General features: G+C 39.5%; 2 protein-coding genes across 3 annotated transcripts in view; one reads left to right on the plus strand and one right to left on the minus strand.

Annotated features, from left to right (window-relative positions):
* The window catches only part of LOC311596940 (uncharacterized protein), a 107,113-nt gene extending 100,897 nt beyond the window's left edge, over nt 1-6,216 (plus strand). Inside the window, exon 4 of the mRNA XM_084780855.1 lies at nt 3,786-6,216. Coding sequence (XP_084636981.1) covers nt 3,786-3,794 — 9 coding nt within the window. The 3' untranslated portion in view covers nt 3,795-6,216. The remainder of the gene's footprint in view (nt 1-3,785) is intronic.
* CSNK1G3 (casein kinase 1 gamma 3) overlaps nt 1-24,539 on the minus strand; it is a 169,605-nt gene that overhangs the window by 30,619 nt on the left and 114,447 nt on the right. For both annotated transcript variants that reach the window (XM_084780854.1, XM_084780853.1), the window contains exon 15: nt 7,366-7,486. The gene's annotated coding sequence lies outside the window, so the exon portion shown is untranslated. The remainder of the gene's footprint in view (nt 1-7,365; nt 7,487-24,539) is intronic.

A 24,539-nucleotide genomic window follows, 5' to 3' on the forward strand; every position in this document is an offset into this window, starting at 1 on the left:
GTGGGCCTTCCTGTCAGTTCTCACAAGCATGCTGTTCGCTGGGGGCATTGTTTTTATGCTCCTTCCTAGACGTTTTGTAAATAATACATTTCTTTCTCTTAAGTTTCTTAGCTAGTATAGAGTCTCATGACTTGGTAAGTACAGTGGAACGCACATAAACCCTCTTGCTATTAACCAAAATGTCTTACCACAGTACATAGACCCTAAACGCTCATGGAATGAAATGACAATTAGTCAACATCTGAGGCTTAAATAAAAGGAAAAGCTACTCGCCAGAGACCAGGTGACCACAGCTGTTTGACTTCGAGTGAGATTTGCTCCTGATGGTAATCCAAAAGCTTATACTCATGAACATTTATGCAAGTGCTACCTTTCAGGGAAATAAAATCTGAAATAAACCTAAGTGGCAAATGTTTTCAAAACATCAACTTCAAACACGAGTTCTGCCTGCCTCCCTTCCTGCTCACAGAGACATCTGATCTTTCCTCCTGTGGTAACGTTTTTCAGTTCCCTCCCATCTCCAGCCAGACCCTGTGAAATACACCTCACAGTAAAGGCTGACAGCTCACGACTCTGCTCTAGCATCCAGTACAGCACAAGCTCTACCCACCAAGCTAGTCTCTGCCAAGCTTGTACCATCTCCTGTGATATAGGAAGGATATGTGTGTTGTGTGACAGCATTGTTGGGGAAACGGGAATGAATATCTACCCACCTCGGGTAGGGCACTGACAAGAGACCAAAATAACAATACCACCAAAATTCAACTTCGGACACCAGTGAGTTTCTTGGAGCTAATTACAGAAGCTCAGATGACTCAAAGTCCCATGTGTCACCAAAAGCCCATCCCAGGAAAGATGGTGACTTACAGAGCTGGAACTCTGGAGCTCTCTGCAGGACTTCCAGGTGACTCAACGGGTAAGAGTCTTCTCTCTTCCACTTAGGGAGAGGCCGGTCTTGTGAATCTGGTACGGAATCCCCTAGGACGTGTGAATTTTTAACTCCCCGAGTACAAATGAATTTCCCTTTATAACTTCCTGGGTGCTGGTTGCTTCCCTCCCAGATGGAATGTTTCAATTCAGAGGACATTGCTGCCCAGTAATAGGAAACCAGGTCGTGGCTTGTGTTGCTTTGTCATGAGGCTGCCCTCAACTCTGAAAAGTTCAACTGTTTCTGCTATAGAAATGAAGGGTACAATGTCTGTTCTTTAGCACATGAATGCCAAGAAGCAAGGCCCAGCACATTCAGGGTTCATAGAATGGGCCTGCTCATGTCTACAGCAAACATATACTGGAGGGTGAGGTCTGCATGGTAAACACACCAGTAACCCCAGCTTTGACTTGATCTTTTGATTATAGCACTAATTACTATATACTGCATAATTAGTATATGAATTTCTGAATGACTTTTTCTTCACAGATTTTTTCCTTTTTTGTTTCTTTGTTTGTTTGTTTACAATAGACAGGCAAGAGAAAGGAATTTTTTGGAGACATTTAAAGCTTTAGATAGACTACCTAAGCATGAACAACTGCCATAGAATTTTTACAGTGATCCATAGAACAAAACGTGTTGGGTGACATAAAGAAGTGCCTGCCGCACAGGGCACAATAAACCTTCCTTTGCGTCAGGGCAAGAGGACTGAGCAGAAAGATAAAGAAAACTGTTCAGACTTGAGGTTCCTGACTCACAGTTCAGAAGGAAAAACAAAAGCCTGTGAAGTGAGGGAGAATCTAAACAGTTCAGACTTGCACTGGTAAATAGAAAGTGCAGTATTCTTCTCCCCTCACACAGATAGGAAGCCTCCTACAAAACCTCGCATTTAGCATGATGATATGTGCACCAGGAAGTAGAGTTGAAACAGCTGCCTACAGGGGGTTGTCGGAGCAGCCATGGAACTTAGGAAGAACCATCAAGAATTTCCTTCTTCACCGCTGGTGAGAATATAAACTATGGTGGTCACTGTTGAAACCAGTGCTGGGTCCCTCAGAAAACTAAAAACAGAAGTTCTATATGGCACAGTGATATCATTGTTGGGCACCTCAAGGACTCTAAGTTAACATACCATGGAGATATTTGCATACCCATGCATATAGCTGCTCTATTCACAATAACCAGGAAATAGAACCAGCCTACACGTCGATCAACAAATGAATGGATAAAGAAATGGTGCATGTACACAGTGGGATCTTGTCCTGGTTTGAATAGGAATGTCCCCCATAGGCTCACGCATTTAAATGCTTAGTCATCAGGAAGTGGCACACTGTTTGAGAAGAATTGGGAGGTAAGGCCTTATTGGATAGGTGTGGCCTTGTTGAAGGAAGCGTGTCACTGGGGGGTCAGCCTTGAGGTTTCAAAAGCCTAAGCCAGTCATGAAGACTCTCTCCTAGTGCTTCCTGTAGATGTAGAACTCTCAGCTCCTTCTCCGGCACCATGTCTGCCTGTGCGACGCCATGCTTCCCACCGTAATGATAATAGGCTAATCCTCTGAACTGTAAGCCAGCCCCAATTAAATGCTTTCTCTCATAAGAATTACCATAGACATGTTGTCTTTTCACAGGATAGAACACTGAGATAAAATTCAAACAAGTTGAAAGAAAAATGAAATAATGACATTTGCAGAAAAAAATGAAACTGGAAGTCATTATGTGAAACAGAAACAAACCAGACTCAGAAAGACAAACACAGCATGCTTTCTGTCATATGTGAACCTGAATTAAAAGATTTAAAGTGTGTCTGTGCATGTGCGTGTGTGTGCATGTGTGTGTTTGTGCACGCATTTGTGTACATTTGTAAGAATAATCACTTAAAAAGAGGATGTCACAAAATTGAGAGGGTGTGGGTGACACTGGAGAAGTCAAAGGGGGAGTAGAAGAAATGGAAATGAAGTAAATACAATAATGAGGTATGAAACAAAAAATTAATTTAAAAAAACTTTAATTATTAAAAAAAAAAAAAAGATTTTGCCCAGGGCCCTTCCTTTGTCAGCATCCCTAGAGGGCAGGCTTAGACACAGCTTTAAACAGTGGGAATACACCAAATCATCTCCCTTGTTCCCCACACCTGAAGCCTCTCCTGCAGCGCTATCATCAGACAGCACAGGCTCACAGCAGGACAGACTCCACAACTCTCAGACAGTAACATGAGTACAGCTGTCGACTCCGAGAACAGGAACCGGAGTTAGGCCAGGCCTGATTGGAAACCCAGAAAACGTGTCCCCCATCACTCAGCAAGCCTGGCTCGTGCCTGATTGTTTCTGATACGTTCAGGCCATCACCTCTGTGTGGGTGTGTGTTGGTTTCCTCTGTGACTTGTGCTGCCGTTGTCCAGCTGCTGGGCAGCTGGGACTTTTCCCAGGGGACCAGAAGCATATTTCACTCAAACTTCAGCTTCTATGTCTCTTGTTCATTCAAAATCAGCAATGCCTTAGCCTGTCCTGTTTGCTTTCTGTACTCCATACACCAAACCCTAATATGTGTCCATCAGTGAGTAAGTAAAATAGGCTTATTGCAAATCACAGACATCCATGTAATAGATTCAGTTTTGAAAGAGCTTTGCTCTTCCCTCGACCCCACTATGTGAATCCCAGGAAATGGTTCTCACTGCTCCCTAGATGAGGTATGTAAGAGTCACCTGAGGATTGCCAGAATGCAAGCTTTAATTCAGCGGATGGCTAGGCCTGAGGTTCTGCCTGTGTTTACAACTCCCAAATGATGCTGTTGGCTGACATCACATTGTGAACGGCAAAGTCCTGCTCGCCTCTGACATCTGCTTTCCCTTTTCATTACAGTTTCAGTGAATGGAGATGGAGAGACCACTCATTGCCAAGGGTGCACGCTGCTCGGGCAGTGGCCTCCAATTGGGTTTCCAGCACTCATGCCCCGCGGCTCTCAACTATAACCACCCCATTCCCAAGGGATCCAACACTCTCTTCTGGCTTCCACAGATACCGACGCATGTGCACATACCCTCATACAGACACACCTAATTAAAACTAAAAATAAAACTTAAAAGAATATTGGCGAAGTTCTCAAGTCCTCAAAACTTACCCACTGATAATAAAATCCTATTTGTGTCAGCGCATGACAAATAAACAATAAGCAGATATCATACTTGATATCATACAAAATGGCTAAATAAACATTAAAATGGGATTTTAAGCAAGAAGGGAATGAACTTGATTTGCATAAATCAATAAAAGGCTGTCTCCTTTTTTTTAATGTCAGAACGGACCTTGGCAGGGTCCATGAAAGCCACTGCAGTATGACTTGGAGTCACCAACTAAGTCTTCAGTTATAAAGAGTATTCAGACCACAGCACAATTCTTCAAACTTTTCTACTAACTTTTTTCTCAACAAAAATGAGGGGAAATAGTTTCAACACAGTCACTAGACTGTATAATAGCAACTGGCTTTATGTTTTAATTTATCTGACCCAGAAGACTCCCAGGTGTCTGACTAAGTACTTTCTTAGCATGTATAGATCAAGTGATTCTAGAAAAAGCCCAATGTTGAACTGGCAGACTGAAGGAAGAAGGCTTGCCCCTGTGTGGTGACCATTACCCAGTCTACTATGGTTGGCGACCTACTCTCTCTGCCGGAAACTGAGGTCAGACAAGACATCATCCTGCTCTTGGTTCTCAGATCTTCAGGTTGAGGCTCAGTCTACACCTCTGGCTCTCAATCTTCCAGTCTACCTAGGTGTTCATCTGGCAGGTAGAAAACCCTGAGACTTCTCAGTACCATAACCCTGTGAACTCATACCATTATCATTTTAAATTCTATTTTGTAAAATGTATCAAATATGTCCTCTTGTTTTTAACCTATGTCAGGATACTCTCAGACAGACCAAAAAGGTTTTTAATGTTTCTTTTTTTTTCTTTCTTTTTTTCTTTTCTTTCTTTTTTTTTTTTTTTTGGTTGTTAATAAAGAGTAAATGAATGAAGAGTAAAAATGAAAACTAAATAAACAGAATAAAACTGAAGTTGCTTGTAGTTTTCCAGAAACCAAAGCCTTGAAACCAGAACAAATAACAAGGATTGCTGGGGCAGGAAGCATAGGAATAGCTTAGCATCCTGGGACTATACTTGGTATGCATACCCCTTTTCTATTAGTGCACTTGGAAGCTTGAGGCCTTTACCTGAATATACTACACACACACACACACACACACACACACACACACACACACACACACAAACACACACACACACACACACACACACACACACCCTCCGAACAATGCTCCTAGCGTTGTTAGCAATCTAGAACACATACATGTACATGCATGTAAGCTTACAGGCATGGAGCTTTATGCACACCCATTTTAAAGACTGGAAATAGCTTAGTCTCCTAAGCAACCCTTCGATAATACCCCCATTTCTATTCAGATGCACCCCAAATAACATTGAGGAATGGTAGGCAATATGCCAGTCCAGTCTAGACTGGTTTGGGGTTCATGCACAATAAAGGAAAATGTGGCCCCAAAATAAGCTTTTATGGGGTATATCACATTTACTATTTTAATGCTGTGCGTAACTGGGTGTGCATATGACTGAAATCAGATGCATTATGGGAAAAGCATGCACATAGAGAACTAGTTATATATCATCTCTCAGTCAAATAGAGAGTCATTTACACTGTGTTCCTTGGCAATCAGACTATCCCTCATGAACCCCCATGAAAGAAAGCCCCAAACAAACATCATGGCTTTTGAATACAGTCATTCATGTGCCTGCCATCATTCTTAACAGCCTAGGGTTTTTTTGGTCTATGCTAACTCTTTGCTTTGAATAAAACTATTTTGCTACTGTGCAATCTGTATAAGGCTTTATTTCAAGTCTTTGAGTAAGAGGCCAAGAACATGGGAAACCTCAGCCCAGACACCAACCCCCAGTAACATTGCCACAGATAATTTCAAAATGTGATTTGGAAGAAGATATTCATTTGTTTCCAGTAGTTCTAGGGCTGATTCTTCAGTGATTTTGACTAATTAAATAATTATATAGAAGTCTCTCATTTATTTGAACTGCTATTCATGTTTAACTAGAATCCAGCATACAAGTTAGAATCACTAGAACTCTGCTAATATTTTTTAATTTTTTTACTTTCTATTGTTTGATTTTATTATTTTAATGTTTATTTATTTTTACTCTGATTCTTTTACTGGACTTGGGTAATAAACGTATAGCCTAAAATACAGAGTATTGAATTGGCCGTACTCTAGAGTTCATGATAAAGTCCCACTTATTTGTCATGTAGCTCTTCCCCTCTAAATAGAGACACTCCTTCCTCAAGGAAGGAGAGAAGCACATAAGACTCAGGAAGTAACCAAAAGTTACGAGGCTGTATTCCTTTACGATGGAAATCTACGTTAGCCTCTACACCTAGCTGCACAAATAGCACTTAATCAAATATTCCTACCCATACCCCATTACGAGCCCTAACACAGGTCCATAAGAAAGTGATGGGTGGCTCTAAGGACCTACACCTATTAAATTCAACTAGATCACTCTCAGATTGACTGTTTTGATACATTGAGTCTACATATCTGCTTTCACCATGTCTTTCTTGCCTCCCTGTGTTTCTCTAAGGGTTATTATTATATTAGTAATATATATGCAATGTAATCTTATTATATTCTAAACATTGGTCCTTTGTCAGTTTTTCTATTTCTCAAATAACTTATCCCAATCTATTATCTGATAGCTTATTCACTGATGCTACTTTTCATTGAATAGAATTTAAAATCTCCTACAATCAAATTCATTATTTTATATTTTGTCTTATACATTGGCATCTCAGTAATTCCTCAGCAATTCAAATCATAGAGATGTTTTCTGATATGTTTTAATTTTCCTAAAGGTTTTAATTTTTGTCATCAAAGCTGTGTACTTAAGAACTAACATTATGAAAGGGGGAATATAACAACAGACACTGAGGAAATCCAAGGAATCATTAGGTCTTACTTCAAAAGCCTATATGCCATAAAAATTGAAAATCTAAATGAAATGCACATTTTCCTTGATAGATACTACTTACTGAAGTTAAACCAAAATCAAGTAAGCAAAGTAAATAGTCGTATATCCCTTAAGGAAATAGCAGCAGTCACCAAAAGTCACCCAACCAAACAAACGCAGGGACAGATGGTTTTAGTGCATAATTCTACCAGACTTTCAAAGAAGACCTAGTCCTAATACTCTTCCAATTATTCTCCAAAATAGAAACAGAAGGAACATTACCAAACTCGTTCTAGAAGGCCATAGTCACCTTGATACCTAAACCACACAAAGACCCAACAAAGAAAAGAATTTAAGACAGACAAATTTCCCTTATGAATATTGGTGCAAAAGCACTCAGTAAAATACTCACAAACTGAATCCAAGAACACATTGAAAACATCATCCACCATGACCAAGTAGGCTTCATTCCAGGCATGCAGGAGTGGTTCAATATATGGAAATCCATTAATGTAATCCACCATATAAGCAAACTGAAAGAAAAAAGCCACATGATCATCTCATTAGATGATGAAAAAACTTTTTACAAAATTCAGTACACCTTCATGTTAAAAGTCCTGGAAAGATCAGGATATAAGGCACATACCTAAACATAGTAAAGGCAATATACAACAAGTCTATAGCCAACACAAAATTGGAGAGAAACTTAAAGCAATCCCACTAAAATCAAGGACAAGAAAAGGCTGCCCACTCTCACTGTAGCTCTTCAATATAGTACTTGACATCCTAGCCAGAGCAATAAAATATCTAAAGAAGATTAAGGGGATACAAATTGGAAAGGAAAAAAAAATCAAAGTATCACTATTCACAGATGATATGATAGTATACATAAGTGACCTCAAAATTCCATCTGAGAAATCCTATAGCCAATAAACACCTCAGCAAATTGACTAGATAAAAAATTAATTTTAAAAAAATCAGTAGCCCTCCTGTTTACAAATAAAAAAATGGGCTGAGAAAGAAATTAGGGAAATCGCACTCAACAATAACCACAAACAATATAAAACATCTTGTTGTAACTCTAACTAAGCAAGTCAAAACACTGTATAAGAAGAACTTCAACTCTCTGAAGAAAGAAGTTGAAAAAGATATCAGAAGATAGTTCCATGCTCATGGATCAGTAAGATTAACATAGTAAATATGGCTATTTTACCAGAGCAATTTACAGATTCAATAGAATTCCCATCGAAATACCAACACAATTCTTTATAGACCTTGACAGAACAATTCTGAACTTCATATGGAAAAACAAAAAACCCAGAATACCTAAGACAATCCTATATAATAGGTTTGTCCTATTGTCTGGAGGTATCTCCATCCCTGACTTCAAGCTATATTCCAGAGCAATAGTAATAAAAACTTCATGGTACTGGCATAAACATGGACTGATTAATCAATGAAATCTAATTGAAGACTCAGAAACATACCTACACACCTCAGGATACTTGATTTTTGACAAAGGAGTCAAAACAATAGAATAGAAAAAAAAAGAGAAAGTATCTTCAACAAATGGTACTGGCCTAACTGGATGTCTACATGTAGAAAAATGCAAATAGATCCATAATTATCATCATGCACAAAACTCAATCCAAGTGGATCAAAGATCTCAACATAAAACTAGATATACTAAAGCTATTAGAAGAGAAAGTGGGGAATAGACTCATTGGCACACAAGACAATATCCTGAACAGAACACCAATAGCTCAGGCTCTAAGATCAGCAATTAATAAATGGGACCTCTTGAAGCTGAAAAGCTTCTGTTAGGCAAAGGACATTGTCAATAGAACAGAACAGCAGTCTACAAATTGAAAAAAGATTTTCACCAATCCTACATCCTTTATAGAGCCAAAATATATAAATAACTAAAAAATCTAAACACCTACAAACCAAATAATCCAACTTATTTTTTAAAAAACGGAATACAGAGTGAAACAGAATTCTCAACAGAGGACTATCAAGAAGCACTTAAAGAAATGCTCAAAGTCCTTAGTCATCAGAGAAATGCAGATCAAAACATCTCTGAGATTCCATCTTATACCTATCAGAATGGCTAAAATAAAAATCTGAAGAAACAGCACATGCCGGCGAGGATACAGAGAAAGGGGAACACTCCTCCCTTGCTGGTGGGAGTGGAAACTTGCACAACCACTTTGGAAATCAATCTGGTGCTTTCTCAGAAAATTGAAAATTGCTCTCTTCAAGATCCAGCTGTACCACTCCCAGCATATACTCAAAAGATGCTCCACCATACAGCAAGGACACTTGTTCAATTATGTTCCTAGCAGGTTTATTCATAATAGTCAGAATCTGGAAACAACCTAGATGCCTCTCAACTGAAGAATGGATTTAAAAAAAAAAACGGTGGTACATTTACACAATGGAATATTACTTAGCTGTTAAAAACAAGGAAATCTTGAAATTTGCAGGCAAATGGATGTAACTAGGAAATATTCTGAGGGAGGTAACCCAGACCCAGAAAGACACACACGGTATGTACTCCTAAGTGGATTTCAGCCATATAGTACAGTTTAACCGTACTACAATTTGCAAACCCAAAGACAGTAAGTAACAAGGAAAACCCAAGGGAGGGATAGTTAAATCTCACTCAGAAGGGGAAATAGAACAGACAGCAGCAGCAGTTGAAGAGGGGGAACAGGGTAGAAGAAAAAGCACAGAGAGAAATAAGGGTGCAGATCAGACCTGGGGAGATCAGGCATGAGAGGACAGAGGGCCTGCAGAAAGAGGAGAAACCACAGGCAGATGCATCTCTGTGACAAGCTATCGACCTAAGACAGGATCAGCTTCTGGGAGGATATGGGGGTGACTCTAGCTGAGACTCCTAGTAGCAGGGATCATGGAGACTGAAGAGGACACCCTCTAACTAGACAGGCTTTCTAGTGAAGGAGGGGGACCACCAACTTTGACCCAAAATTTACCCTGTCTACAAGATATCCAGGGAGAGAGATGGAGCAGAGATTGATGGAGTGTCCAACCAATGCCTGGCCCAACCTGAGACCCAGCCATGGGAGAGAGCCAACCCCTGACACTATTGACGATACTCTTCTATGCTCTCAGACAGGAACCAAACAGAGCTGTCCTCTGAGAGGCTCCACCCAGCAGCGCCTTGAAAATACACATGTTGAGACTCACAGCCAAACACTGGGCAAAGTATGGGGAGTCTTGTGGAAAAGTTGGGAGTGGGGGAAATGAAAGAACCTGGAGGTGACAGGAGCTCCACAAGAAGACCAAGAGAGCCAACCAGGGCCCAGAGGGGCTTGTGGAGACAAAGCACCAACCAAGGACCATTCATAGACTGGTCCCCCCAACACAGATGTAGCAGATGTGGGTCTCCTAGTAAGGGGAGCAGGGGATGTCTCCGACATGAACTCTGTTACTGGGTTTTCTATTATTTCTCCCTGGCAGAGCTGCCTCGCCAGGCCACGGGGGAAGAGGCCATCCATGCTCAGTTCAGATGCCACTTGATGAGCTGAGGTAGGTTGGTTAGGGGGTTCCCCTTCTCTGAGGAAGAGGGGATGTGGATAGGAGAAAAAGGGGTGAGAGTAGGACTGGGAAGAGAGAAGGGAGGCGGCTAGGATCAGGATGTAAAGTGAATTAATTAATTACTTAATTAATTATTTTAAAGAATTAACCTTACTTGTCTCTATAAACTGGCTTGCTTTCCCAATATCATCTCACACACACAAGGAAAACTTTTCTTAGGATGAGTGTGATTAAGCCCATGTCTATGAAATGTCAGGATCCTATGCACACGTAGACTTGGTTCTGGGCAGCCAATTCTCCATTTTTGTGGCTTTGTATTTCAAGCATGGTCTCAATTTCTGACGGACACTTTTCAGATAACCTGCACCATGTTTTTTGCTATTGTTGCTGCTGGGTTTAGCTTCCTAACATATAATGCTTTTGTATCTATATTTGTGACAGTCTAGTCGTGTCTTATTAAAACTGTTCATAGTTTTGATCACTTCCCTGATTTCACTGGCCAATGGAACACAAACTGTGTAGCAAGTATGAACTTGGTGTTTTCTGGGGAAAGTGGTTCCCAAGCCACAAACCTCAAGAGTTGAATTGGGATTAGTCTAACCAGGTCATGTGCAGTCTACCCTCTTCTCCTAGTGCTTGTTCTGGGATTCCGGGTGTAACCCGGTTCTGACCAAAGGAAGACAATAGACAACTGGGCTTTGGATCTTAATGTCCTCTTCCTTTAGAAATAAATAATCTCAAAAAGGACAAAAGGCTTATATCTCTTTCTTCCTTTCCTAGATGAAACTGGGCCTATTCTAGGAACGCAAGGCCGATTTAACAGTTGAAAATCAATGTAATTGACTATGCAAAAAGATTAAACTAAAAAAAAAAAACCCATATGATCACTTTGGTAGACTCAAGAAAATGATTTTATTAAATTAAGTGTTTATTCATAATAAAAAATATAGCAACACTAGAAATAGATAAGGACAACTTGTTGTATTTTAGAAAGGTGCCCATGACTCCTGCCAATACTATGACTAATGGTAAAACACTGAAAGTTTTTATTTTAACAACAGAGGACTATCACCACTAGTGATTACAATAGTCCTGGCAAGGGCAAGATGAAAATAAAAGTTTAAAAGAAAAAAATCATAAAACTGTCCATTTGACAGCAGTCAACAAATAGAATTAAATTTTTCAAAATTTAAGAATTATTAAAAAATATCAAGCCTGAGAATGCAGCCCAGCTGTGCCTGCCTTGCATGCATAAAGCCCCTGTACCACACAAACTAGGCACGACAGCACACACCCATAATCCCACACTTGGAAAGTCGAGGCAGGAGAACCAGAAGGGTGTTTTTTGGCTACAAAGCAAGTTCAGGGCCAGCCTAGGATACATGAGCCCCTGCCTGAAAACATACTATTTTTCAAATTTAAAAGTTTTGAGTGAAAAAAAAACTAATAAAAACAAAAACAGCCACAAATTATCACTTAAAGGAAAAATTTTAAACTCAAAGAGAGTATGGAGAGATTCAGTAAGATTACTATTCTGAAAATGTGTGTTTCCGTGATAGATTTATAGATTTAGTCATATTGCATGCAAAGCCCCAACAAACCAGGCTGGGGATAGCTCACTTGGTAAATCACTTGCTGTGCAAGCATGAAGAGCTGAGTTAGGATCCCCAGCGCCCACACAACGTCTGCCATAGCACTGTGAATCTATGACCCCAGTGCTTGTGGAGCAGGAGACAGGCAGATCCCAGGAGGCTCATTGGTCAACTGATCTAGCCAGTAAGATGCAGGTTCAGTAAGATACCTGTGGCAAGTGATAGACAGGGACATTTCCAAGGTCAACCTTGGCCTCCCTGCACAGCCGCATAGACAAGCACTCGTAATACACATGCACATGCATGCTCACATATACCACACACATACGTATAAGTCCCAGAAAATAGGGGAGGGGAATAAGGGGAAAATGGGAGGGAGGGAAGAATGGGAGGATACAAGGGATGGGATAACTCTTACATTGAGATGTAACAAGAATAAATTAATAAAGGGGAAAAAAGCCCACTAACTTAAATTATATATGGAAATAAAAGAATCCATAGTAACTAAAAGACACACACACACACATACATGCACATGCACACACACACACGCATGTACACACATATGCACACATGCACGCGCGCATACACACACACACACACACACACACTCACACACACAAAGAACAGGAAAAGTCAAGCAACTGATATAGAGCAGAATTAATTAAAATAGTGAGACACTGGATAAAACCAGACAAATCAATGGGCAAGCCATAACAAGATAGATGACTAGGGAGCTATAATAACCAAAACAGTATTAAATTAAAAAAAACAAAACAAAACAGCAAAAGGACTAGAGAGCCTAAAGGTAAGCCCATGCATCCACAGCCTAGGAAACATGCACCCGGAACATGTGTGTTCTCAGCATACACATAGAGAAAAAGGAAGCAGCCTCATTAAATAGTGCTGGGACACAGGTTGCACATGAAGAAGGAGGAAAGACAAGCTCTGCCTTTCACTGTATACAAAACTCAACTGAAAGCAAAAGCTCCAGTGCAAAGCCATGCACTCTTTGGAGGAGCCAAGAGGCATCCCACACCTCTGTTCCCAATACGATATTTTATAAAACTATAGTACAATATCACAGCATTGACTCAGCTACATTGTGACTTGTTGCACCATAAGTGTCTCTCGTGTCATCTTTTACAGCAGCAACTGCCTCCACTCTGTGGCTAACCCTCAGCTCATAGCCACAATTTTGTCATTTCCGTGAGGCACATATCAACGGGTCCATGTCACCTGTCACCTGTCACCTGTTGGCAAGGGTTTCTCCTGCAGCACCACTCTCTGGAAACACTGCCAGGTTACGGTGGAAGATCCTCCCTCAGCGCACACTACTTTGTGCCATGGCTGTACTGAGCGCTGTGTTTTCTAAGTCAGTCACGTGGTTCATTTCCAGTTTATGACCTTTCAGTATAAATAGTCACAAGCCAAGCTGTTTCCTGTGAACTTGTCTTCATTTTTCTGGTTGAAATTTCCAAAAGCGTCATTGCTGTGCTGTTTGCACTTTTAATTCCTTAAATAAACTGTCAAAGTATTTTCCAGAAGGATTCTAACATTTCACATTCTCAGCCGCAGCGGAGAAGGCCTTAGTTCTCTGCCTTCCCAGCTGTCATGTTTAAGCATTCTGAAACCCGAGCAGTGAGCACCGTGGCAGCTTTTGTTTTAATTTTTTTCTGTTGGCTACTAATACAGGCTAAGTTTTTCACATGCTTGTTTTCCATCTTTTTTTTTTTTTTTTGGTAAAATATCTATTTACAGTTTCCCCCCACGACGTGAAATGAATTGTGAGTTCTTTTACAGTGAATTTTGAGAATTCTTCATATATTCTAAATACTACTAATATGTCTGTGTGTGTATTGCTAGTCTTGCTCTGTAGCCTGTCCTGTGTCAACTATGTGTGGTGTTTTGGGTTCTTTCTCACTCTGTAGCCTACCTGCATCTCTGAGTCTCTCTCTCTCATAGAGCAAAGGCATTTTATAGTGATAAAACCCCATCCACCCGTTCTTCCTTTTGTGTGGTGTACTTCAGTGAAAAGCCTAACAGTGTTTGCTCAGTCCCAGATCCTAAAGATTTTCTCGCATTTTCTTCTAAAAGTTTTAGAGTTTTGTGCCTTGCACTTAACCCTGAGATTCATTTTCTCTTTTCTTGGGCACGAGGACTAGGCTGAGTGGGTTGCGTTTTTATTTCAACCTATAGATGAGAAATTGTACCTGAACCATTGTTGAAAACTCTACATTAGTTAACTGCCTCAGACACTTTGTCAGAATTCAGCCAAGCCTTTTTATGTCGGTGTGTTTCTCAGTTCTCTGCTTTATTCACCCATTTGCTCCTGTGTGAATAAATACCACACAGTGTGAGGTATTAGGAGAATATCACTCTTGCATTGGGAAAATTACTCCTACTTTGTCGTTGTATTTCCAAAATTACTATTACTATCATATATCCTCTTTTCTGCATAAAATTTAAAATTATCTTATCTGTATCTGCAGAAATATATTCCTGGATTTTTATAGCACTTGCATTAAATCTGTTGATCAAGTCCAAGAGAATTGACATTCTCATAATGTTTTTAAGATTTAGAATTCATATCCACACATCTCCACTTATGAAGACCTTTTATTTTGAGAATCACTGTTGTATACTTATCAGCATACAATCCTGGTACAAGATTTCTTAGATCTACATTGAAATGTTTCATTTTTTAAAGCAATTACAAACTGTAACAAAAATATCTATATTTGTGGACAGTGTGTGAAAATACAGTTAATTTTCTTTAATTGTGTATTTATCTTTTATCTTACAGCCTTGCTGGACTTAGTTATGAGTCCCAAGCTTGTTTTCTGCTTTGACCCATTTTATTTTTGTTATGTCATAGAGTTTCTGCATAGACAATTACATCCCCAAGAACCAGGAATAGTCTAGTGTCTTCTGTTCTGATCTGCATGCTTTTGATCTCCTAGGATTCCCTTACTCTGGTGGCTGAAACCTCAGTACACTTGCATTAACCATGAGATTTTGAGAGGATAAACCTAAATAGTTCAACATTAAGTATAATGTCAGTGACAGAGTTTTTATACATGCATGCTCATCAAATTGAGAATGGTCTATTTCATTTCTATTTTTCTAAGTTTTAATCATAAAAATTACTTTATGAAGTATTTTCTGCATGATTGATATAATCCCATGGGGTTTTTTTAATATGATAAAAAATGCTACACTGCAGATTTTGCTTTCAAATACTGAGCTAGCCTTGTTCCCAAAATACAGCCAAGGTGTTATGAGGTACGATCCCTTTTTACATTGCAGTATTATCATTTCTAATATTTTTGTTGAGTATTTTCACATCTATAGTTATGAGAGATATTGTCATGTGGTTTTCCTTTTCTATTGCCTCTGGTTTTGTAGTTTTATAAGATGAACTGGGACATGTTTGCACTTCTGCTGTTTTCTGTTGCAGATTATGTAGAATTCATTTTAATTATTTTCTAAATGTTTGGTAAAGTCACTAGTGAAAACATCTGGTCTTAGTGATTTAGAAGGGTACAATTATGAATTCAATTTCCTTAATAGTTACAGGACTGCTGAAATCATTTGTTTCACAAGGGGAGAGTCCTGGTTGCCAAAGAAGTGCTTCATGTCATCAATTTTGTCCAATTTGCACCAAGTTCTTCCTAAGATCCTTTTTGCCATCTTTTTAATGTCTATAGAGTTGACAGTGACATCTATCCATTTTTCATTCCTAATTATGACCACTTGTCTACACAAATGTTTGTTTGTTTTATCAATGTGGTGGTTAATGTTATGTGTCAACATTACTGACCCTCAATATCCCAAAATTCAGTGAAATGTTATTCTGGATGTTTCTGTGGTGGTATTTTGGGGTGGAAGTAGAATTTAAATGGGTGGACTTTGAATATATCAGATTGCAATAAAAAATAATCAAATTTGTCAACCAAGCAAAGGCCAAAGAGAATAAAAGATGACCCCTGGGGAATTCTGCAGATGGGTACTCTTCACACTTGAACTACAGCAGGCAACACTTCTATTAGTCTCAGCCTGCCAGCCTACTCAGCAGGTTTTACAGTCATTGTTTTCTATAACATGTAGTAAGTCAGTCCTCTTAAAATCAATTTCTTATTTTCCCTTCCTTAATATACATTTCAGTGGCTCTGTTTCTCTGGAAAACCATCACTAAAACAGTTGGCCTTGCTAAAAGTATCCCATTTTCTTGATCTTTCCAAAGAAGTAAGTCTCCATTTCATTGATTTTTCTCTATTATTTTTCTGCTGGCAGTATCATTGGTTTCTAGCCATATCTGCATCCTTCCTTCCTACTTGCGGTTGATCTCTCTTCTTCTTCTTCTTGCTTTTCATGTAAGAGCTTAGGTGACTCCTGTGACACTTGGCTTAGTGTGGTCAGTTTCACACTCATTTAACTGTGGACCCATTTGTGATACAGTATATGCCATATCCTTGCCCAGCTCCAGGGACTTTGACATGACAATGAAGGAGTGAAGAAAAGACACAGGCAGGAATCTGGAACCACGTGGTCTGGACTCTCAACCCGTAGGAAGCTTGGCATGTTTATCATATACAGCTAAACCAAGACATAGGGACACTGCACCCAGCTCAACAAGGAGGTAGGGTTACTATATACAGGTAAACAAAAAGGCAGGGCTTATGGTGTACAGCTGGCTCAGGACACAAGTTCAGCTAACCTCCATGGAAGAAGTCTCTGTAAGGGAGCTATCTTCAGGCTGTAAACACGCTGGGGAGTAGCTGTTGTATTTTCTGCACTCAAGGTCAACATCCTCACTTGGACCAGAAGGGAAGGCTTTGCCATTTCTGTCTGAGACTCATTCCTGGGTGGAAGGCTTTGTCATTCCTCCATGAGTCTGAGGCTCTGAGATCCTTGACATGGCATGCGAAAGTCAACAGCATACACTGACTCAAGACTTCACTCCTTCTCAATGTCCTCGTTTTCCTACAGCTGTTACTTTCTTTTCATTCATTTCCATGTGTTCTTTCTTGAGACTGCTCCATTGGGTCAAGGATTATTTAGGAAACACCTTTCAGTTTCTAAGTGTTTGAAAGAATTTTCTTTTTGACAAACTTATCTACACTTTAACCCATTGGGATTGGAGAACGCAATCTAGAAATTTTCAATTATTTAAATGCATTGGAATCTCTGCTTGGTATGGTAGGGTATGGTATATGCTGGTGTATGTTCTATCAGCACTTGGAAAAACTTTACATTTTCTGCTGCTGTTAGGCAAGTGTTGTCTATATATTGACCAAATAGTGTTATTTGCCATTCTTGTTTTAGTTTTTCTATAACCTTGGAGACACACACAGACACACACAGACACACACACACACACACACACAGAGAGAGAGAGAGAGAGAGAGAGAGAGAGAGAGAGAGAGAGAGAGAGAGAGAGAGAGACAGAGACAGAGACAGAGACAGAGACAGAGACAGACAGAGACAGAGACAGAGACAGACAGAGACAGAGACAGAGACAGAGACAGAGAGAGACAGAGACAGAGACAGAGACAGAGAGACAGAGAGAGACAGAGAGAGACAGAGACAGAGACAGAGACAGAGACAGAGACAGAGACAGAGACAGAGACAGAGACGGAGAGAATTAATTTCACCAGTTCACCTCACCTCATGTTACCTCCTTCTTACTTAGAACTTCCTAGGTGGTGTTATAGCTTGTCCTCCGTCACCATCAAGCATTACCTGAGAAACAAAGGATGGTAGCCTGATGCACACCCATATTCTTTCTTTCTTACTGATGCTCCAGAGCTCCTGGAGCTACTGTTTCCTTTCTTGGCTCACGTCAGGCCTCCAGGAACATAAACACTGAATCTTCCACCTGAGTCCCACAAATTGTTCTCAGCTTTCAAGGTTGCTTTGGCAGTTCAGAGCCACTTCCAATTGCGCATGAGTTTTAGTAGCAGCTAATCCACTTATTGCCCACCCCATGCTCAGCCACCGCTGCACATCAAAGCCTGCAGAAACACGGGCAGGCACTGGGTCCCTTCTATAGATCTCTTTGGAAGAGGTACTGTGCATCACAACACAGACTGCATACGCACAGACGGTTACTCCATTATATATGTTTTCAAAACTCATCACAGCTTTCCTCGTGTACATGTCACATGTTCATCTATCAAGTGCACAGAAGAGTCCTACTTCATTTATGGACTTCATGTGCTCAGCTGTAACTTTCAGCAGTTACAGACAGATGTTATTGCATAGTCATTTCTCAGGTTACCTCTTCTCTATTTCCCCTTCAACTTTTGCTACTTGTGTCATCCCAACATTGTTAAAGTGTGTGTGTGTGTGTGTGTGTGTGTGCGTGCGCGTATGTTTGTGTGTGTTGCTATGCTAGTCTACATATTTGTTTCTGCAACAGAATATATGTAATATGCATTGCAGCTATGTCTCAATTGGATAAGATATTTTCTTTCAAAGGCATACTCCCTTGAGCTTGTTAATGTTCCAAACTATTCATACACCAATATTTTGCAGAATAATATCTGCACTTATTCCATTCTGTTGCTGTGATAAAATACTCAGGAAAAAACAGCTTAAGGAAGAAAGGGTTTATTTTACCTCACAATTCCATACTACAGGCCATCACTGTGCAGGAACCTGACACAGTTGGTCACGTCCAGTCAAGAGCAGCAAGGAATGAATGTGCGCATGTGTACTCAGCTGGCTTCCTAGACCAGAACTGCAAACCAGGGAATGGTGCTGCCTGCTCTTAACCTGGGATTTCCCATAGCAGTTAGAGCAATGAAGACAACCCCGCAGACAGGTATACAGAGCAATGTTATCTAGGCAGTCCGTGTAGCGAGTCTCCTCTCTCCTCAGGGGATTCCATGTGGTGCTGAGCTAACAGGCACAATTTCTCTACATGAACTTCTGTTCTTCACTTTTCTGCTCTTAAAGCTGCTATTTTCTTTTTTAAACGATTATTTTTATTATTATTATTATTATTATTATTATTATTATTATTATTATTATTATTATTATTATTATTATTACAGTGTTTTGCCTGCATGTACACCTGAGGGCCAGAAGAGGGCATCAGGTCACATGATAGATGGTTGTGAACCACCATGTGGTTGCTGGGAATTGAACTCAGTACCTCTGGAAGAGCAGACAGTGCTCTTAACCTCTAAGCCATCTCTCCAGCCCAAAGCTGCTATTTTCAATGGTGCATGGAGTGGCATTCCCACATACAGATTGAACTATGCCGATTTTAGAAGTAAAACACACAAACTATAACCTTTTATTCTAAATGTTCATTATGTTAATGTTGCTTATCAAAGTGTAATTGCTTTTATATATCAGGCTACTTTCTATTTTTCATTTTATAATGTATATGTTATATAGTTTACATGCCATACAGTTTTATGATGTTTATATCTACCCATATTAAAATTACGATATTTGAGGCCACAAAAATATTTATTTTATCGTTTTAGCTCTCTTTGAACTCTCTAATTACATTTATTTTGTAGCTCTTAGTTCCTCTCTATTTTAGGTTCTATTTGTTTACATTGCATTGTGTTCTGGCTTACTTCTAATTTTCATAGCCCTCACAAGTCTTCTACAGTGATTCACTATTTTACACTCCTTCCAGCTGTCATAATTTAATGACTACATTCTTAATTTACAATGTACAGTTTGCTTAATCACTTCCTTTTTCTTCCCATTTTTCATACATTTAAGTTCTTAAGAATCTAAAGTATACTGTTTTATAAGTTAAGCCTCTTTAAAAAGCATATATGAATTTTTTAAGGGCTTTCATTATATTGACCACTGAATCTTACCTATGGTTAACTACTTCTACGTATGTTTCTACTTTCGAGGCTATACTCTCCTCTTTCCAAGATGTTTGAGTAGCTAGAATGCAATGTGCCTGGTCTGTGTGCTTATACTTTCCCACCAAGCATGGCAGATATATATTAGGGCTGATGTTTTTATGTCAATTACAAATGTATTTGTGTATTTGGGCATATTTATGGAAAAATGTCCCCCCCCCCCTGTGAAAAAGGTAATTTTGTTCTCTGCATTGGAGAAGCCTTGGGTATGCCATTTGAAGATTTGCTTTCACCATCTGTGCCCTCCAGTTGCTCATCTCACATGGTCTGTCATGTGTGGCCACCAGCACCAAATAGTTTAGATGCGGAGAACAGTGCCCATCTCTAGGTCAGCTACACGTGCAACCATGCTTGTTCTTTTGTCTTTCAACATCTTGGCTACTTCCAATCCAGGTCTCTACTGGTTTCCATTCAGTTTTTCAAAGCTTACTTATGCATAAATTAGATACATTATTTTCCAACGTATTTTGTCGTAGGATGGTTTTCACCATATTTTAGAGAGATGAAATGCTAGCTATTACTGGCTTTCTTAGGTTGCTAAGTTCTCTTAAATTATTTCACTTAGAATTTGTCATCTTCATCCTAAACAGGCTCATAATATACTTTCCATTTGGTTTAGAGTTTTTGCTTCTTTGTTTTAGTTTGTGTTTTGGTTTTGGTTTTGTTGTTGTTATTCCTTTCATTTGTTTCTGTTTCTGTTTTGAAATAGGGTTTCTCTGTGTAGCACTGGCTGTCCTAGATCAGGCTGGCCTTGAACTCACAGAGCTCCTCCTGGTTCTGCTTCCCAAGTACTAGGATTAAAGACATCTGTCACCACTGCTGGGCTCCATTTGGCTTTGAATTCATCAATTTGGTGACTCTCATACTTTTCTATTTTCTAGAACAAGCCACATAATACAGAGGTATTTCATTGTTCAAAATACTAATAGCAATATTCTGGATCTAAGGAGAGGATCTTTGGTCTTTGGTCTTCACTGGTGCTATCTTAAGGATTTTTTCTCTCTTAACACCAATTTTGACATTTTCAAAAATCAATTATCTCATCTATGTTTCCAATTACATGTATGCATTTCTTCATAATGATATTATTGTTTAAAGGATTTTTTAAAAAATTTTGTGTACCTATATGTGGGTTAGTGCACACTAGTGCAGTGTCTGCAGAACCCTGAAGGTGTTGGATCTCCTGAAACTGAAGTGGTGACTCACTCACTGTGACATGGATGCTGGGAACCAAACCCAGGACCTCTGTAAGAGCAGTATATATGCTTACTCCCAAAGCCATATCTCCAGCCCCATTACTACTGTTTTAAATCATGCAGTTTGTAATTACTTGCTCTCTGGAATATTTTCAAATCTACTCTTGCATTTGTTCTCTGGGGCTTTAGATATCAAATAACAACATCAACACCCTCTAGATACTTTGTTTAGAAAGATGTCTTCTACAGTGATAAAATTCAAAATCCAATAAAGCAAAGCAAGAATGTATGTTCACTGGAAGCCCCAGTGGATTATGGTCACTTTGCTATTATGATCATTGACTTCATTTATCTAATAACCTCACACGCCTACTTTGCTCGCTAGATGATGCCGTTTTTATCATCCCATGTTATAATAAACAAACCACTTGCTGCAGTTTGGGTGTGGGTCAAGCATGTCTCCAATGACTCCTCTCTTAGAGGCTTGGTCCCTACTGAAACAATCATGGTGACAACTTTAAAAGGCAAGTCCTCATGAGGCAATTAAGTCCTTAACACATCACCTCCAAAAGGAATTAATATAGTGCTCATGAAACCTCAGTTAGTTAGAATAGATCATTATAAAAAGAGTAGGTTTGGCCAGGAATATCTCTTACATTCTGTCTCATCATACTCACACATGTTCTCACCATTGTGGGCATTTTGTGGTAGCAACAGAAAGCAAACTATTATTCTTCTTGAACAGTTGAAATATCAAAGTTCCCAAAGCAGTATGTGTAGTGAAAAGTCACCACATCATGACAAAGAGCATTCTTTTCATTATAAGTCATACTCCCATGTCCCCTAAGAAAATGAAAACATTTCTATGCCTGTTGATAAAACACATTCTGTGGGAAAAATCTCTGTACTTAACAGGTGGAGTTTTTCTTACCATATTTTGAGAGAGAAGGAGGAAGGATGGGGGAGAAAGAGAGCTAAGGAGGCAGAAGAAGAGGAAGAGGGAGGGAGAGAAAGAGAAAAGGATCACTGAGCAAAATTTGTGAAATTCATTTGATAGAGACAATGAAAACTACGTGGAAACCCATAAGACTTAGTGTTAAAAGTCACTACAGAAACCAAGCCATTCAATTACTGTAATGTTGCAATTGAGGGATCTGTAGTCCAGAGCTTGCACGTGTGGGAGATGATGCAGCGAGTGCCGGAGCTCTCTCAGACTGCTGAGTGAGCCAATTCTGCATGTACTGTGGAAAGTTCACAAAGATAGAAAGAAAAAAAAAAAACATTTCCAACTAACTTGGGATAGCAACGATAAAGAGAATGAGGAAATCAAGAGAGAAGCGGAGTTTAGAGGCAGAATCTCACAGCACAAGCCGGATGAGAGAAACATGAATTTGAGAACACTGTCTAAACTGCCACATGTAAAATAAGTCATTCACGCGATTTTTGTGAATGGGAGCCAATGTCGGTCCCACTTGTGTGTTACCACTCACATTGGTGACTACAGCATTTCTGTTTGCATTGGTCATTCAAGCCTATTTTGGCAATTCTGGGTGACATGGTGCACAAACATAAGCAAGCAAAAATGGACATCCATTATTAATTAATTAATTAATTTGACTGATTAATGTTAACCTCATGTCAGTATTTTCTGTCCATCGTACCATCACATTTTCAGTCTTTTGGGAGGAGGAAGAGGATGGAGCACAATTTCACTTACACCTAGAGCCTAATCACCTGGCCTTGAAGGTCCAAAGCCAGCACTGCTCCCCATGTGTGAAATGCAATTATGGAATTTGATTTCCTATATGTTGTAGGCAATGCAACTGTTTTAATTGACACTGATAAATATTTGTAATAACTTCTGTATAAATTAAAAATCAATGTTGATTTCAGCTTTCTAGGTAATTTTTTATTGAACAAATAAAAAAATGTGACCGGGGATGGGCCTGTGCAGATAATAAAATGGCACATGGAACAGACAAAGGAAGCACAAATCTAGCACAGCTCTCAGTTGTTCCAAACACGGGGAGGTTCTGCAGGGTGCAGGATTTAATTGACCTTAAAGTTGCTTCAGAGTTTAGGGACAGTTCCAAAATATTATGCTAGGTACGAACCCCTTAATCATTTCAACATTTTTCTCTTTGCCTAACACCAGATCAAACCACTAACAAATCTTTGCTTCCTTCTCTTTTCTGAGACTTTTTTGTTCTGCCTTAAATGAGACCCAGATGAGCATAATGGAGTATGCTTTGCTACAGTAAGATGAGGTGCCCCACACCAGGAAGCCCAGTACATAGAATCAAGTTCCCAGAGCCAGGCTTTGACTGCACTGTGCTAATCAGAGACCCTGGGATTCATGAATGCCCATGGCTGTGCACACACGTGCACACACCCACGCACCCGAGTACCTGATGAAAGGGCCGTGTTGACTCTCCTGCTTTGCTTCTACTTTGCAGTTGCCATTTGTATAAATTCTTAGTTTCTTTCATTGCCAGTGAAGAAGCCTTTTCTGTAGGACTCTATATCCAGAGCACCAAGAACACTGAAAACAAAGCCCTCCACAAAGAGGCAGATCCTCTTCATGGTGTCCTTGTAAGCTTCCTTTCCTGTGCTGTTGACTTTAACAGAACTCCACAGACAGCCACTGCTCTAGATTGGAAGACCTGTCAAGGCTGTTATTTCCTTTTGCTTTTCCATATTGATTTCATCTGAGACTGAACATATCAACAATTATGCCTGTCAAGTCAAGATTTAAACTTCCTGTACAAGTTTGAAAATAGTCCCCTGTTGTCATCAGGCCATCTGGAGTCAGGTCCTCTGCATAAATTCCTGTATGTATACAATCAGGCCCAGTGGTTGGCTGTAGCAGCATCATTTTCAGGATTGTTTTCTAGGGGATCAAACCCAGATAATAGTCCACATAATAAAAGATATGAAAGTATGTTGCATTAGAAAAGAAATGTAAGTAGATGGTGTAGCGATAGAAATTGTGCTCACATGGATTGGGAACACTTATACAAAACTAATATGAAATCCAATGAATAAACATTTGTAATCATGGATAGATATTCACACACCCCTATACTGGAAACCTGTAAGACTCAAGCAACAGCACAATAACATATTAAGCTCTGGTATTTTTTTTATCCTGTATTCATATTCTCTAAGTTTTCTGTAGTAATCTTGAATTACCTTTGTTATAAAGACTTTTTTTAAAAACTAGCATGAGATGAGCTGTAGGAAGAATATGTGTGGAACATAAGTCTCCCTCACACAGGCCCAGAATACCCAAGAATATATAAACAGCAGGAAATGTACAATTGTGTGTAAGTAAAT

Source organism: Acomys minous (genome assembly GCF_964271855.1).
Source record: "Acomys minous genome assembly, chromosome: 4".
NCBI classification, from domain to species: domain Eukaryota; kingdom Metazoa; phylum Chordata; class Mammalia; order Rodentia; family Muridae; genus Acomys; species Acomys minous.